The 18,261-nt window shown below is 44.8% G+C and overlaps 1 protein-coding gene across 9 annotated transcripts in view; it reads right to left on the bottom strand.

Annotated features, from left to right (window-relative positions):
• The window catches only part of PLA1A (phospholipase A1 member A), a 45,617-nt gene extending 28,348 nt beyond the window's left edge, over positions 1-17,269 (bottom strand). For 3 of the 9 annotated variants that reach the window (XM_029215443.1, XM_029215441.1, XM_029215442.1), the window contains exons 1-6: positions 17,123-17,269; positions 12,255-12,367; positions 4,348-4,549; positions 2,219-2,396; positions 1,585-1,693; positions 450-551 (exon numbers count right to left, since the gene is read on the bottom strand). In XM_029215443.1, the coding sequence (XP_029071276.1) occupies positions 450-551; positions 1,585-1,693; positions 2,219-2,396; positions 4,348-4,549; positions 12,255-12,327 (664 nt within the window). In that variant the 5' untranslated portion in view covers positions 12,328-12,367; positions 17,123-17,269. Of the gene's footprint in view, positions 1-449; positions 552-1,584; positions 1,694-2,218; positions 2,397-4,347; positions 4,550-11,342; positions 11,427-12,254; positions 12,760-17,122 lie in introns of those variants that run through there. The other 6 variants (XM_029215440.1, XM_029215446.1, XM_029215447.1 and 3 more) reach the window with 5 other exon arrangements.
• Positions 17,270-18,261: the final 992 nt, after the last annotated feature.

Genomic DNA, 18,261 nt, shown 5'->3' with positions numbered 1-18,261 from the left:
AATTCTCATTCTTCACTAGACTGAGGGCTGGCCTTATCCTCTGGGGAGGAGGGAAGTCCTGATAGGTCTGAGTACCTGCCCCAGGAGTGGAATGCCCCAATTTCCTGGGGCCAGGCATGTTCACCCTGAAAAAGCAGAAAGACTTTCCCAGGCAGAAGTGCCCTCTGAGTACTACCTCAGACAAAGCTTAGTGTTGAATCAGAGTGAGACTCATGACCAAACAGTTTTGGTCCACAAATGAGAATCCTCCTTTCTGCTGCTGGCTAAAAATAAAATCATTCATCTCAGTCTTCAGAGAATGACAGAGCTGGAAGAGACTTTCAAGATCATGCTAGTAAACTCCTCACTGCAACAGAAGCTTAGAGGGGAAGGGTCTCCTCCCAGGACCACACAGATAAATACCAGCCTCCTGGCCTCTGCCCTGTGCTCATTCCCCCACCCCAGCTCACTGTCCGTGTCTGTGTGGATGGCTTCCACAAAGAGGGCGTCCCCAGGGTCCAGGCGCTCCTCCAGGCTGGCTCTTGTGTACTCCGGTCCAGCAGGGTCCAGGCCTGCAAGGACAGACATGTCAGCCACAGGAAGCCCCATGGACCCACTGCACATCTACATGGGCAACCCTTCCGGTTCAGATCAGAGTCCCCCAACAAGGACCCAAGGGCGAGAGAACTAGCTCAGGACCACCTTTCCCAGGAAGCTCTACTCTGTTGTCTCTAACCTCTCAATGACCCAGTTTCTCTGGCTCTGAAATGTGCTTGCTAACACCAACCATTTGGCAAGGATTAATGTCAGTAATATTAATCCTCAGGTAGTAATAACAACGGCTATAATATTTTGAGTAGTTACTATGTGCCAGGCCTTGTGCTGGGCACTTCCACACTTTCTAGTCCTTACAACAACAGAGCAAAGTAAATATTACTCTCCCCAGGCCTTAGCTTGGATCCCTTTTCCTCTTCCTCCCAAAAAGCAGACTGTGAGACAAGGATTTAAAGTGCAAGTAGCTTATTTGGGAGAAAATCACAGAAAGCGTAGTGAGGGAGTGGAAAAGCGAGTCAGAGAACGAAAGAAAATTTTAATGAATAGATTATCTCTTTGGGTCTCATCCCACTGGGGTCCCTCTGAAGGATTCTGTAGAACATGACTCAGAATTGTCTCAATGAAGTGCCAGGAAGCCAGGGTATTTACCACACAGCTCTGGTCCCTTATTGATTGAGGGTAGCTCCTGAAGCATAAAGTTCTTAGCACTTTGCAAGTATTTAGCAAAACTGTCTACAGGTGATTTCCATAGTGGGCCAAGGATATATGAGCTGCTACAACCCATTTTACAGTTGTAGAAACTGAGTCTCAGAAAGAAATACATGGCCTCTAACACTGACATTAGAGATCATGCAATAACAACACAATACCATTTTATCCAAAAGGGCCACAATAAGTAAATTTCAGTGGTGATCGATGACTTGATCATAAGAACAAAGGCCCAACACTTCCCTCTGCCTGCCTTAGCAAAGGCTCTTCCAGGTCATGATCTCTCTCTCTCTCTCTCTCTCTCTCTCTCAACCTGAGAGGATGGGCAGGGAAGAATGTTACCTGTGATCTGTCCCAGCTGGCCTTTGTAGAAATGTCCTACCATGCCCCCCACATGGGCCCCCAGGCTGACACCAATGATGTGGATTGAGGACTCTGACACACCCAGCACCTAGAACGGGCATTTACAGGGAGTTACATTTGTGTCACAGCAGCACCTGGCCTTACAAGGATAACACTTTGCCCTGAGGCATCAGAAACAGAAGGTCTTGGGCATGACACACCAGCCACACGTGCTTTGGGAAAAAGTGCAGAATCTCACCCTGTTAATCACTTGCCCTCTCCCTGGGCTCCCCACCTTGACAACCCACTCACTTTCCCTTTGGTGTCCAAAGTATGTGAGGCATGACCATGGCCATTTCCTCTTGAGGACCTAGAAGAGTCAGCCATTGGCACCTCTGATGTAACATGCAGTGGCATGTTTTACAGAGGAGCAAGCGGGAGGCTCAGAGAGGTTCAAAAACCTGCCCAAGTTCAGCACTGCAAGCGGCTAGGTTGAAATTTGAACCGAAGACCCACAGACTACTGGGTGGCTCTGCTTCCACCTAAAGCTCCTTCTCACATGTCACTTCCTTCTTTCTGACCCCTTGCTCCCCCGTTAGCAGCCAGAACTCACCCTAAGCTCTTCTACACCTACCAGGAGTTTACTGAGGAAACGGGAGATCTCGAGTCCCAGCTTAACCACATTTTCCACGGCTGAGAAGTAGACACCTGTAGAGCCATAAACCCAGTCCACAGCGATCACGTTAGCATCTGCTGCCTGCAGAAGGGCACTGATGAATTTGTCAATCCAGGAAGGCTTTGTTCCTAAAGCCCTAGATGGGGGGCCAAGAAAAGATAGGAAAATTATCTTCCCAGCCAGCATCCATTGTCATGGAAATTACAATGACATTTCTACAAATAGAACAAACCCAGAGAAAGTCACAAGTAGGGGGGGGGGGGCTATGGGCACTAAATCCTACAACATTTTGAGCATAAGGAGGACATAATCTCAAAGTTAGCAGGGCTCCTGACTGCACATGTGGAGCCTGTGTGTAAATTATAAAAGAGTACCTTTGTTCCAGGTGGATGTAGCCTGAGGCCAGGGCTCAGAGCTCAGGTCAGAGTTCAGCCCCTGGCCCTCAGTCAGGTACCTCTGTGTAATGCATAGATCACACAAACCACTGCACTGACCCTGCTTGTGTTACTCATGGGAAAGAAAAGATAGCTTTGTGTATTAGAGTTAAGATTTGCAATCTTAATTCTCATTCTATAGTATAGGCACTTTCCTTGAGGATGTTTTCATTTACTCATTCATTCATTCACTCTTTCCTTCATTCAACAAATGGGCCAGGCAGTATGCTAGGTGCTTTGTGAGAAATAAAGAAAAAGAAGATATATTCCTTATCCTTCTGGAACTTAGAGTATAATAGGACTTTTCTAGGAAAAGAAGAATAGGAAAAATTTCAGAGAGCTCTCCGAAGAGATTGGGAATGGGGAAGAAGTTTTCTCAATGGCCCAGAGCTTGCTTGCATGGACAGGGGAGCCCAGACTGGGTGTATGCCAGGGAACGTGGCTTTGGGGCATCTGGGAGCGGGCAGCATAGTGAGGCTGCTGAGCTCTTCAGCTCCACTAGCTATCTCTGGGTTGAGGGCACACACTCAGCCTTGGGTAGTGGCTGAATGCAAGATTTGCCGGAGAAGAGACTTCGGCACAAGAGAGAGAAGGGATGCCTGAGGGAGGATGTGGCTGGGACCTGGAGTGAGGGACTGGAGAGGCAGAGAGAACCCAGAGATGAGGAAATGGTGACCCTTTGTGCAGTGCCCCGCTGTCCACCTCTTCATCAGGGCCCCCAACTCCAGCTGCTCCATAGTGCTACTCTTTCACCACGTTCTCTCCCTCTCTCCTCTCACCAACTTTTTTCTGTTTCCGGCATTCTCAGTGGGCTTTGGGGAGAAGATGTTGGAAGGAAGGGTGGTGATTAAATTGGGACTCAGAGACTATGCATTACAACAAAATTTGGCCTGCAGGGCCTCAAAGAAGTTGAAGAAGTGTGTAGCACCTGGGAAACACTAACCTCTGGGAGTGATGGAAGTGGAAGTTTCTTAGGTCATGAAACCCAGGAAGAAGAGAAGAAGAGGAGATAAAACCCTGGATAAGGGCTTCCCTGGTGGTGCAGTGGTTGAGAGTCCGCCTGCTGATGCAGGGGACACGGGTTCGTGCCCTGGTCCAGGAAGATCCCACATGCCGCGGAGCGGCTGGGACCGTGAACCATGGCCGCTGAGCCTGTGCGTCTGGAGCCTGTGCTCCGCAATGGGAGAGGCCACAACAGTGAGAGGCCCGCGTACCACAAAAAAACCCTAAAAAACCCTGGATGAAAACACCACGATGTTACCCCTGAGATGAATCATGCAACCCACACTTCAGGGAGGAAAGGATCACTGAGACCATCTCTACAACTTCCCTTTTATTCAGATATGGAAACCAAGGCTCCGTGTGCTAAAGTGACTTGCCCAGGGTCACACATATTTACAGTTGGAGAGTGTGTCCAGGGTCACACATATTTACAGTTAGCAGAGGAGTAACATATGTGACCAACAAGAAAGAACAACAGGATGTGTGTTCAGGCTGCTATGAGACATCTTCAAAGTCAGCAGGAGGTGAGCAATGGGACCTGTGACAGGCAGTAAATCCATTTCTCCTTTTGCTCCCCACTAACTTCCTATGGCATCATGGTCACTTTCTAGCTCTTAGCTGAGGTGATCCTATTGGTTGGTTGGCTCCCACCTGAATCCATGGATAACTAGCTTGGTTCCTAGAGTGACATTGAACCCCAAGTTCCGGATGTCACTACTTTCTTCCACGAGTTGCCCACAGAGAGGATCAGAAGGGGTGAAGAGGAGAAAGTGGGCTTTGAGATTGGTGCCTTGGAGAAGATTAGCATTCTGGAAGTCAGTGCACTTTGTCTGTGGGGTAGGAGGTGCATCTCCTAGAGGAAAAAACAAACAAACAAATAAAAACCCAAGAAACATCCAAGGTGAGGTCATCTGTTCTTAAAAGGAAAAAAGGTGTTCTTGAAAGGAAGAGAGAAACAAGGGCTTATAGGCATTCATCATAAATCAGCAAGTGTAATAATCAAACTCATTTATTAAAGGCATCACTTCTGTAACCAAAATCTGTGTATATTTTTCATGTATAAAATACCAGAGAAGAATATGAATATTGCTCAGCTAGAGAAGATTAAAGGCCATGGTGAAATGGATATTGTCATGGGCTATCCCCCGACACCTGCATAAATTCATGTGTTGAAGTCCTAACCCCTGATACCTCAGAATGTGACTATATTTGGAGATAGGGTCCCTACAGAGGTAATTACATTGAAATGAAGCCTTTAGGGTGGACCCTTATTCAATATGACTGGTGTCCTAATAAGAAGAGGCAATTTGGTCACAGAGAAGAAAGATGATGTGAAGACACATGGAGTAGACAGCCATCTACAAGCCAAAGAGAGGGGCCTGGAATGGCTCCTTCACTCACAGCCCTCAGAAGGAACAAACCCTACTGCCACCTTAATCTCAGACTTCCAGCCTCCAGAACTGGGAGATGATAAACTTCTGTTGTTTAAGCCTCCCAGGCATTTTGTTACAGCAGTCCTAGCTAAATAATACAGTTTTCTGGGCTATGAAATGAGCAGTTGCCCTGGGGACTAGGCTCATTCTGGTCTGAGCACCCCATTCCAGAGGGTTTCAAACTGCCCCCTCCAGCCTCATCACTTCTTTCCCTTATGAGCAGTCCAGAGCCACTCCAGAGCCTTCCAGCGCCCAGCACATGGCTGCCCAGCCAGATAGTAGAGAGGACCCTTAATGAGCTGTATGTATTCTACAGTGCCTTCCAACAGGTATGTTTAAACGGGATATTTTATGGTCAAGGTCACTGAAAGGCCTTCTACAATACTGAACTGAAACAGCAGCATGAAACTCCTGCTTCCCGGGGAGCTAAAAATCTGGCCTATCTTCAATACCCAACAGCCCACCCTCACGCCTGTGATAAAGAGGGGGGAGCACCTGACACCCAGTTGGTCTTACAGAAAAAGACCGGCTGGGGCAGCAGGGCACACACTGTCGCACTGGCCCCCCAGCCCCGAAGTCCTGGTGCTGTTAGCAGCTACCTCACATTCCTGCCATGGGACAGAACTACCTGCAGAATCAGGACAGGTCCAGGGCGCAGGCTGCTTTGTGCAGGGCTCTTCACAGGGAGGACAGCTATTTCAGCTTTCTGGAATGGTTATCTGCCTTCAGAGGTAACGGGGGAGCACATGTACAACAAGCAAGTGGATATGGGGTGTGCTGGGCCGTGGAACTGCGAGCAGATTGAGGGAACCGCACCCTTAGAGAGTGCTGACAGCGGTTTCCTCACCTCGGCAGCTAAGCCCCAGACCTGGTCCCTGAGGCCCCTTGTATCTCCCTTCTGAGCAGCCAGGTCTTGGACACCCCAGCGATGAAGCCCACTATGACTGTGCAGGCCCCCAGGCTCCTCAGCCTGTGGCAACTTGAGCCCCCATGGAACACAAGAGAGAACGATGCCTGACGACTACTTCATCTGCCTTCCCCCAACTCTTCGAAGAAAAGGTGAAAGGACTCTGCTTGAGCATGAGACTTGAACCACATACATCAATACATTTGCTCTATTGGTCACGTAGGGAAGTTTGCATCCGTCAGACAGAGAATTAAGAGTCCTTTTAAATAGGCATAGTATGTCACAGAGCAAGGCCCAACAAGCATCGCAGAATCAATATATTCCAGACAACGTTATCTAAATAAGATGTAATAAAATTAGAAATCAGTAACAAAAGTTATTTAAAGACACATTTGGAGGTTTTAAAATTCCCTTTTAAGTAATGAATGAGTTAAAGAATAATCACAATGGAGACTAGATAATATTAAAAACGAAATAACAATAAAACCAATACAATATCAAAACTTGAGTTAAAGTAGCTAAAACAGTACTAGGCTGATATCTATAACCATAAATGTAAATATCAGGGGAAAATGGGGAAAGACACAGATTAGGTAAATTAATCTTATAACTCAGAAAGCTGAAAAAGAATAATACAGCAACACCAAATAAAATGTAGGGAAAGAAATATAAAGGAAATAGTTAAGGGACTTCCCTAGTGGCGCAGTGGATAAAAAAAAAAAATCTGCCGGCCAGTGCAGGGGACACAGGTTTGAGCCCTGGTCCGGGAAGATCCCACATGCCATGGAGCAACTAAGCCCGTGCGCCACAGCTACTGAGCCTGCTCTCTAGAGCCCAAGAGCCACAACTACTGAAGCCCCCGCGGCTAGAGCCCGTGCTCCGCAGCAAGAGAAGCCACCACAATGAGAAGCCCGTGCACAAAAACAAAATGTAGCCCCCATTCGCCGCAACTATAGAAAGCCCGTGCACAGCAATGAAGACCCAATGCAGCCAAAAATAAATAAAATTAAATCTTTAAAAAAAAAAAAAAAAAGGAAGTAGTTGAAATGAAATAAAACAATGAATATGAACAGCATCAGTAGCTGCTCAGTGCATGCAGTTGCTCAGGCCGACCTTCCTGGAGAAATCTTTGACATTTTGTTTTCTGCCACCCCCGTACAATGGTGAGTAAATCCTCAGAACACAATATTCAGAATTAAACCATTCTCACTACCTACACTGGCACCACCTTGGTTTAAGCCACCATCATCTCTCAAAATTCTGTAGCCTGTAATGCTTTTCCTGCCTTCATTCTTGTCCCCCTTCGGTCTATTTGCAACACAGTAGTAGAAAAGTAAATCAAATCATGTCACATCTCTGTGCAAAAGCCACCAAGGCATTTCACTCAGAATAAAATCCAAAGTCCTAACAGTGGAAGAAAGCCCTAAATATCTTAGATCATCCCCTTGGGGAGCCCTTTGCCTGTCTGACTATTGCTTCCTCTGTTCCAGCCAGTCCTCCTAGCTCTTCCTCTCTCTAGACAGGTTCCCACCTGAGGGTCTTTGCACTAGCCATTCCTTCTGCCCAAAGTGTCTTTCTCTGGACATCCATGTGACTAATTCCCTCTCCTCCTTTAAGTCTTTGCTTGTCAAATGTCATCTTATTTCCTCTAACCCCCTATTATATTTATTATTTATTTGGCTACTCCGGGTCTTAGTTGCGGCATGTGGGATCTAGTTCCCTGACAAGGGATCGAACCCAGGCCCCCTGCATTGTAAGTGTGGAATCTTAGCCACTGGACCACCAAGGAAGTCCCTAACCCTCTATTTAAAATTGCAATCTGCCGATGTGCCTCACCTCCGTTCTCTCAATTTTCTTTAACCTGATCTGTTTATTTTTATAGCAATCATCACCTAATGAAGATTTTTTATTTACCAGTTTATTATTAAATGTATTGTTTATTAATTTCCCCACATTAGAAGATACTTTCAAAGAAGGAAGGGATTTTTATCCATTCTGTTCACTCTACTGCCTAGAATAGAACCTGCCACACACAATAAACACCAAAAGGTAGTTCTCTGGGAAGAATAATAAACTAGATGTACTTAAAAAAAAAACAAAACTAGATGTACTTTTGATAATAGAGTAAGAAAAAAAGGGAGAAGTCACAAATAAACAATATAGAGAATTAAAAGGGGGTGTAAGTCCAGTAGATTTTTTAAACCACAAAATAGCATGTTTATACCCATCCAACAGTTAAAAAATAGATATTTTCCTAGAAAATTGATAATCCCCTAGAAAACTATAGCTTACTAAAACTTAGTCAAGAAAGAAAAAACAGAAAATCAAATGTAAAACTGTAGTATAAAGGAATTGAAACAGTAGTTTTAAATCTATTCATCAAAAACCTCTATCAGGACAGATTTCACAGAGAAATTCTAACAATTCTTCAATTCCTATCTTACACATACTGTTCCAGAGAATAGAAAAGGGGAGAAAGAATCCAAACTCATTCTGTGAAAATAGCCAAAATGTCAAAACTGAACAAGGAAAGAAGGAGAAAGGAAAAACTAAAGGCCAGTTTCACTATTACACACAGACATAAAAATCCTAGATAAAATGTCAAATCCTTCAAGGATAACAAGTATACATCACGGCCAAGCAGGGTTTAATCCAAAAAATGAAAAGATGGTTTAACATTAGAAAATGTATCAATGTAATTCACATATGAACAAATTAAAGAAAAATACCATATGCTCAACTCAATAGATGTAGGGAAAAAACACACGATAAAATTCAATACCTAACACTCCTTAACATAAGGAAGGAAGGGTACCTACCCAAAGCCTATAGCAATGATTATAGTTATTGGTGAAATGTTAGAAGCATTCCATTCAGAACTGGAAACAAATGAGAATGTCTGCTATCAGTGCTTCTATTAAATATTGGACTGGAAGTTCTAGTCCTAGCTAGTAAAACAAGACAATAAAACAGGATAAAAATTATAAGGTTTGAAAAGGGGGAGAAAAAATTGCCGATATTTGCAGACAATAGGATTGAACTGTCCGTCATTCAAGACTATGGAATGTGGCATAGTGAATCATGCTCAGATACCCCATCCCGCCAAGCACCACTTTAGCCAAAGAGTAGTGACAGATGAATATCCAAAAGAGAGAGAGAAAAAGACATAGACAATCTCAAATATAAAAATAACATCTCCAAAACAGGAACAAGAATAGAATTGCAAAATGGTGTTGGGTTCCAGGTCTGAGAGAAGACAGTGGTTGTAAGAATTCAGTTTTGTGAGGTAAGCGGGGTCCAAAAGTGCTCCAAGTCAGGTGTGGAAGACCCACCAGTGGTAGCCAGCGGTGGAGAGGGGCTCCCCAGCTCAGGAAAGGAAGCTAACAACAAAAACCATACAAACAAAAACAGCTGTTGACTTTTTACTGGGGCTATAGCTTTATTTAGGGAGACAGGATGGAAAGACAAGGCCTCACTCACAGGAGTTGAGACAACGCACCTTTCTGGAGGAGAGAGGGCAAAGATGGGGGCTCGGGTGGGGAGACAGAGAGATGAAGAGAGAGACTGAAAACAAACTTTTCATTGAAAATTAAAATGAAACATCTATTGTGTCAGAAGTCAAGATAAGAGTTATCTTTGGGGCAGTAGTGAGTAAGATGGGATACAGGGAATGGGTTTTAAGAATCTGGTAACATTTTATTTCTTGATCTGAATGATGGTTACACAGGTGAAATCATTCTGAAAATTCATTAACCTGTGTACCTTTCTGTATGTATGTTGTACTTCAGTAACTAATTTACTTTTTAAAAAGGTTGAAAACAAATATATAAAGTAATCAAATGTTTACACAGATAGTCGATAAAGCCAATAAGTGGATGATGAATTCATTCCAGGTGAAATAAAGTTTTAAAAATCTTTGACAAAGCTTTAAAATAAGTATGCTGAGAATATACAAGGATAAAAATAAAGACAGAGCATAAGAAATTATGAAATAAAAACGGGCATAAATGATAAGATATATAGTAAAAAGCTAATTAGAGAAAGGAAATGAAAAAGATAGTCATGGAAATAAAAATGGAATCAATGCTGTAATGTCTAGTACAGAAGAAGTAAAAGAAGTTTTTAATATGAAAGTGCAGTTAAAAAGTACAGACAATAGATGGAGAGGCTCCAACATTTAACTAGTAGCTGTTCTCTAAAGGAAGAGAATAGAAGAAACAATATTTTGAAAAGGTAATTGCTAAGAATTTTCTATAACTGAAAAAAGATATGAGTTCTCTAATCACAAGTTATACTCAGGGTAATGAGCAAGATAAAAAGGAAATAAATCTATACAAATAGACAGATGATAGTAAAACTGCAGAACATTAAGTATAAAAGATATTCTTAAAAATTCCCAGACAAATGCATTGGAAAATTTAAAAGCAATGAAAAATATAATTTCCTGAAACCTGACTCAAGAAGAAATAAAAATCCAAATAAACCTACTAGCACCAAAAAAAGAAAAAATCAAACTGGTAATCAAGAGTCTTCTCTGGCCCTAAAATACGCTAGAGCCAGATGGTTTTATTTGAGAACTCCACCAAACCTCTAAATTACAAGTAACCTTTATCTTATATAAAACGGTTTCATAGAACAGAAACTTATTTTATGTGGTTATAATCATCTTAGTATCAAGACCAGAGAAGGGCAATACAAGGAAAGAAAATGATACATAAATTTCCTTTATGAACAAATATACAAAATAATAAACATAAATATATACAAAAATAAGAATAAATGTTGGCAAATAAAATTCAACATCATATTAAAAAATACCCCACAGGAGTAGGAAAAAAACAGTACCCCATGACCACAAGATTTGTCCCTGGTGATCTTCATCTAAACCCATAGAGTTTAGAAGAAAATATGAAAGATTACTTTTATAAGAAGATTGATTAAACAAGACACCAGAAGCACAAATCACAATACAAAATAAAAATTAAGACAACAGTGTAATACTATTTTTTCTATGAGATTGACAATATGAAAAACATCTGATAATACAAAGTGTTGTTGGAGAGGGTGGGAAAACAGACGTGCTCATGTACAAATCAACAGTTATAACTACTTTGCAGGGCAGTTTTTCTCACATTTATCAAAAATGTGTAAGATATAAATCCTTTTAGATCTAGTATATAGTGTATAAACAGCCACTTCATAAAACAAGATATATGGTTACTTTACATACACACACGCACACACACACACATGCACTCAAATAAATGATTGCGTTAGGAGAAAGCACACGTGAAGCTAAGTAGCACCTTTTCAACGCCAACCGTTGATGCAGGGAAGGGGTGAGCAGGGGCCTTTGGTGTTGCAAGGGAAGTATGAATCATGGAGTTCTTCTTGGAAGACGTGAAGAGCAGAAATGAACAAAAAGGTAGTGTGAGCAACTACAGGCATAAAGAATGACACACCCTAAAGCTGAGGAATGAGAATTAAATGTCTCGTGGACATGACACAAAGGCAGTCTGCTGTTGGGGGCAGAGGGAAGGGAGCTTTCCAAGGGTGATGCCACTGCTGGTCAGAGGAGGGGATTTTACTCTTCCGAGATGCCCTACGCCATAAGAGGGTTTAGATTTGCTATATTAAGCAAGGGAGAGTGGTGGGTGGGGCTTTCACTGGGTAAGGCACCGTGCAAATGGCATCTGAGGAAAACTGTGCTAAAGGTCATTGGTTATCTGTGGTGAACAGGACTAGTTATCATAGTACTGCCAAGAGGGATGACAAGCCTGAACTTGAGCTGGGTCGGCAAGAATAGAAAGGACCTCTAACGATCTCAATGACAAACTTGTTGTTAGTTTGGAAATTTTAAATTTTAAAATTAAATATATCTTGGAACAATGGATATTTACAGGGGGAAAATGAATCATGTTTTGGAATTAATCACATTTTATTTTTTTATACTCTTCCTGGCTTGTGCAAGGTGAAAAGGAGTAACGCAGATTTTAGAAAAATGAGTAAAACAACTAGAGGAAGTTCAATTTTTGTGACTTAAGAAAGTGCTGTCATTCCCATTATGATTGAAGGTTTTTTTCTCCCTCTTTTAAATACATCTCAGGAGAGGGCTTTTAGGGGACCTTCCAAAGGTTAGCGCTACATAAATAGATGGCTTGAAAAAATAGAATTATTGACCGAAAGAAGTCCCACCCAAGGCCCCAGCCCCGACTTACCTGTACTTCCAACACTGAGCCACAGAAGAAGCCCCCATGACCAGAAGCAGCCCTCCCAGGGGTCTGGGGCCATCGTTGAGCTGGAAGTCTCAGAGCTGGGGTGAAGCCGACCCCTAATGACAAAGAGATCTCATAACCCAGGCTCTCACAATTTTGAACACTAAACGCCCACTCGGGTCTCACTAATCATTAACTGGCCTCATGACCTGTAACAGGTCTCTCCCTATTTGTCTAACTTCCCCAGTTTTTCTGTTTCTTCTTCTCAATGAAATGAAATATACTTTTTTCTTTTCTTTTTTTTTAAGCAGGGGACATTGAAACACATTGCCCTTCCTCTCTGAGCCAAACATCATCAGGAAACTATTTCCTGCACCTCTCCCACTTCCCATTATAAAATGTTAGTAAAAACCAAGGCAGAAGTCTTTCATCTCTAGGGGATCACAAACCCACATTGTCCCGGAGTCATCTGTGAACGTGTTTGCCCCCTAGGAGGACTCTGAGTGGCTTGAGGGCAAAGGCCTTCTCTTTTCATTTTTGAGTCCCCAGTGCCCAGCACAGAGCTGAGTCAACAATGTATTAATATGTTTCGTGTACATTTAACGGAAATAACGAAAGAAGATGAAGTTGGCCTCTGAGAGTACTATCCTTTGATAGAATCTTGGGGCTAGAAGTCCAACCTCTAAGCAGAGTCATTCAGTGTCTTGAATTCACTGATAAGAAACAAAGAAATAGAGAACGAAAATGACCTATGGAGACCCTTCTGCTGGAAGTGGCAGAGCTGGTCTGGAACCAGGGTGTTTCCAGTATACCGCATGGCCTCTTCACCCAAAGGAGTGGCAGAAACCACAGTGCGCTAGTTCTAGATGGGTCAGGGGAAGGGGGAGGCACCATACTTGCCCAGCTCTCCTTAATTGCAGCACATTGCTGTGAGGCAGAGAACCCACCAACAGGGCAGTATGGAACTTTCTGGACCATAGCTCTGTGAGGGGAGTACTATCTACATACAGCTTCAGGGTATAGAGGGGTTAAGTACCTTGCACAAGCTCCTGCAGAGCTGGGATTTGAAGCAGGACAACCTAGCTCCCGAGGCCATGCTCTGAACCACTGTGCCAACAGGCGGCACCAACCACTGCACCAAGCTGTGCCAGGCCTGCCCAAGACAGGGATAAACTGATTTTGGAGGGGCCAGCCCTTTCTTCCCCTCCTGCACATGATTCCACTGATCAGGTGCTGTTGCCACCAGGAAGGGCACTACTGAAGGCTGTTCTGACGTCAGAGACCAAGCCAGGTGTAGGGGTCCAGGTCCTCAGAGAAAATAAGCCAGGATGGGACTAGATATGCAAGAGATTTATCAGGGATAAGACCTGTGACGAATAAAAAGGGGAGCTGAAGGCAGTAGGGAGACCCTTTAGACCCTGCTGCAGGGCTGACACCTGCGCAGGACAGGGAGAAGGAAAGAGGATTGCACAGGAAGCCCCAGAACACCATGCAGTTCCTGGAATGTCCTGGCCAAGGCAGTGGGGAAGCCTCAAGCTGAAGTCTCTTGTGCAAATGAGCTGTGTTAGCAGACTTGCCCTGCTCAGCCACTAGCTGGGGGCAGTCTCAGCACAAAGACGAGGCTAGATCCAGAAGGGCAGCAACCAGGACCATCAGTCAATTAGGTTCCTCACAGCAGGAGACTGAGGACTGCATTCTCCTGGCCACTCCATCACACCCAGAGCTGGCGCGTCAGGCCAGTCATTCCAGCTTTTCCAGCACAGTGTTCCCTGTGCAACATCAACACGGCTGACATATAGAGGGTGCCCTGCCTGTCACATACATCGTCTGGTGCAGTGCTCTCCACATGGGGCTGGAGAGGTCCTGGGCAAGACCACCTGCCTCAGAATCACCCAGGGGAAGGGGGGCAGACCACTGGGCCCAAGCCAGACACACTGGATGAGACTCCTTGGGGTTGGGCCCCAGACTCTGCAGTTCGAGCAGGCTCCGCTGATGACTGTACGCACGCCAGAGCCACTAGTCTTCTGTTAATTCTAACCACAGCCATCTCTGTTTCGCCAGTGAGGAAACTAAAAACTCACAGAGGCCAGAGACCCGGGGAGCACTGCTTCAGGGGGCCAAGAGAGCGAGGTCCTCCTGGAAAGTGAGGTGACGTGTTTTAGAAGGTGAGGATAGAGATCTTTCTACAGGAGACACTGGTAGGGAGCACCACCTTATAATCACTGTATATGGTCCGTCTCCCCCAGGGAGAATGTCAGCCTCGGGAGGGCAAAATTCTGGTCTCTTTTGTTCAGTGAGGTGTCCCCAGTGCCTAGCACAGTGCCTGCCACACAGCCAGTGCTCAATCTTTGCTAAGGAAAGGCATGGTACCTCTGGTATGGTGTGTTCATTTAGAGAGGGCAGTGGGAAGGGGTCTGATCCCAAGACCGCACCGAGGCCCCCACAGTGAAGTGGAGTCAGATGGCTTTACTTGTCTAGGATCTAGGAACACAGGGAGGCAAGCAAGAGACCAAGGACACTGGGTTCAATATCCAGTGCTCATTGCTCAGGGCTCCCTGTTGTGTGCCTGCTGTCTAGAACTGTGCTTGGCACATAATAGGTGCTCGTTAAACACTCGTTTTGAAAGAAAGAGAGGAGAGGAAGAGAAGGAAGTGGAGGGGAAGAGAGGAAGCTACTGGCTACAACCCCTGGAATCCATAGAATCTCTTTCGGCCTTTCCTGCCTGCCTGTTCCCAGCTCAGATTCCCAGCTTCCTCACCTTCCTTCAGGATCCCGGGCTGACAGTTCCATAAATGAATAAGCCTTTATGTGTGTGTGCATGAGTGCATGCACACATGTATAGAAGCATGGCCTTCAGTTTAGGGGTGGGGTTGGGAGTGGGGGGAATATAAACTAACATACTAAGTAATATAAAATAATCTTAGGAAATTATAATTCTGAGCCTCACCAGTTTATTCTATCCCATCCTTTCTGAACTTTTTACACGCTTGCTGACCCACTACAAAAACCCTCTGCACCTTGCTTTTCACACTAAACAAAATTCTTTCCACCTGCCTCATTTGTTTTTTAAGAGTGCATAGAAACCCATTAGAACTTCTCATGAAATTTTAGTGCACAGCCCAAGATGGCTCAAGCCCCTATCCTATTCGATTTTCAGGAAGTCTGAACTTTTGCCAGGTTCCTTTCCAATTTGAGGTGAAGACCATGATTTTGGAGCCTCCACTCCTGGTGTTCTATATGTACTGCATGTGTATACACGTGCGTGCACAGGCATGCACGCACATACACACCCATTCTCAGAACAAACCATAATACACGAACGTAAGGCCATCTAAACTCTTGTAAAGAGAATACTTCATGCCCTTTGTGCCCCAAACCACATAACTTTGCTTTCATTTTTAAGCTGTCTATATTCTGTCTCTGTTTTCCTTGGAAGAACAGGTAGACCCTTGCTTTACACTTGTCAGGAAAATGTATCACAGGTGTCTCCAGGCCTCCAAATTTTGAGAAAGACTGAAAATTGCAGCTTTTAAATGACAGTTTGATGCCAAATTCTATGGTTTAGTTTTTTGTTCCCTGAGATCTCCTAACTTCAAAGTAAAATGACTTGTGAACCTTGAGAGCTTGTTGCCGGGTGTGCAGTACTGTAGGGCGATTCCCCGAGAAGCTCGAAGGAAGAGGACACCCCGGGGGTCCCCTTGTTGTGCCTTCTAAGTGGTGGAAGAAACTGGCTGGAAGTGACCCATCTGCCCATTCCACGGGTTCAGCTGGGCTCAGCTCTGCCCACTCCTACCCCTGCCCCCAACGTGCATCTCAAACCCACCACCATCTTTCCTTTTGATGTCACCTCATAGTTGTGGGAAGGTGGAGAGAGGCCACAGGCTGCTGCCAGCATCATCTCACTCCTGGGTTTCATTTTGGCTTTGTCTAAGGAAACATTTTCTAATTATAGCCAACAATTAGAGTGTGGTAGGATTGGAGACAAGCAGACCTGGGTTTAAACTCCAGCTCCATGTCATCCCAGCCGTGTGACTTCAGATGGATGGCAGCTTCTCTGAGCCCCAGTTCTTCACCTGTTAACAAGCTCTAGTAAACTACCTGACGCACAGCAACTCTTTCTTCCTCCTCTTGTCTTTCCTTCCCCAAAGGAGAGAGTCTCACCAACTCCCTAGGTGTCAATATCCCCAAACCGAAACCCCAGGGATGAGAAAATGATGGCAAGACTGCCCTCTCTGCCATGCCTAGATGACCCCTGGGTCCTTAACCAGACCCCATTCCTTGAGGAGCTGATCCACTGGGATGGTTGAATGTGAGTGAAATCATCAGAGTCTCCATTCCCTCCCTCACCACCCCCAGTAGCTCTGGCTGTTTTAAAAAGATGCACATTTACTTGCCCTGGAGAGGTGGAGACAGAAGAGGAAATGGAGAATGTGTGGTTGAAGAAGCTTGGAGAAGGGCAGATGAGGCCAATGCGGATCTTAAAAATGTATATATTGCCAAGACTTCTAGTAACATCTAGCAATCTTAGGTACCAAAGAAAGCAAATGAAGTACCATCATTTAGCAGGTCAAAAAATACCATTAATCCCTGTAATGTTACTCATGACCTATTCTGTTTTTCAGAACACAGATGTTAACTTGATTAGCATAACAAGTTCATACTGTCATTCAGGTCATCTTTTAAATTTACTCTAACATTATGTATATAATTAAGTCTGTTGTCTCTTTCCTCTGTTCATTCTGGTCCTCCCTCCTCTCTCTCTCTGTCTCTCTTTCTCTCTCTGTCTCTGTCTCTCTGTCTCTCTCTCTCTCTCTCTCTCACACACACACACACACACACACACACACACACACACACACCCCAGCACTCACAGTCAGGAGAGAAGGCAGAGCCCAGGAGCCCAGGTGCGGGTAGGTGGAGACAGAGGTGAGGATGGGTGTGACGGTTGTTCTCTTTCGATGGCTTCTATTTTCTCAGAGAAATAGGAAGCAAAGCTGCCAATTGAGAGTCAAGTTTGGAGAGGAGGTTTTGAGGTTTGAGAAAAAGGAGTCTGAAAGTCTGATCTCTTTCTGAATTGTGACTGCTGTGAAGAGTGAGAATTTGCATAGCAAATAGAACAGGATCTTAAAAAGACGCTATCTCTTGTCTCCAATTGCAGCTGAAGTCCTACTAGCAAAGAAAAAATGCTACGTCTCCACCCTCCTACCCTGCCGGGACCCCGTTCAGCGCCACGCACACACCTCCACCACTACATTCTAAAGAGACTGGAAGGCCTTGGAAAGACAAATCCCAGTGGGACTTACCAGGAGGCAGCAGAACTGCTCTAGAAGACCTCCCTTCCCCACCTCCCCTAGCCGAAAATCAGCCGTTTGAAGGAAAAATCCCAAGAATCCTAAGTTCTATGGGGGGTTTCCCATCCCTTCCTGAAAGGGAAGGAAAGGTGGTGCTCTACCTCGCCCTCACAACAAAGCCAAATGAGGGGGCTACCAGATGAGAGTGAGGGTGACCACATGAAGGTGACAGTGGCACCTGCTACCAAGTCGGCTGTCTGCTAGGCAGCCTGATCCGTCCTCCTGATCTGTCCTATTTGAGATGGATGGGGGAAATGTAGACAGCAGCAGGTGGGGCAGCCTGCACTCTCGGTGGTGGATGTGACCGGGAAGGAGGAGTTTCCCTTGGGTTGAGTAGAGCCCTCAGAAGACGACTGGCTTGACCCTTTCCCATCAGGGCTCCACTGGTGAGGGTGGTCTAGGGCAACACTGGAGAGGGACAGGGAACCCCAGGAGAGGGAGGCAAGGAATGAAAGAGGCATCCATGTCTCCATTTCTCCTCTAAGTCCTCTGGGCCCGGGACTGACTATGGTGGGGAGAAAGGGACATGACATTAAAGTGTTAGAATTGATCAAACTGGACTGGGATTCCTACTTCTGGGTATATATATCCAAAGGAAATGAAAACAGGGTAACAAAGAGATATCTATGTCCCATGTTTATCGCAGCGTTATTCATGAT

This window comes from Monodon monoceros, unplaced genomic scaffold, assembly GCF_005190385.1.
Source record: "Monodon monoceros isolate NGI ecotype Baffin Bay Population unplaced genomic scaffold, NGI_Narwhal_1 Super_Scaffold_11, whole genome shotgun sequence".
Taxonomy (NCBI): domain Eukaryota; kingdom Metazoa; phylum Chordata; class Mammalia; order Artiodactyla; family Monodontidae; genus Monodon; species Monodon monoceros.
Note: the sequence above shows the minus strand (reverse complement) of the source record. Positions and strands in the feature narration are given on the sequence as shown.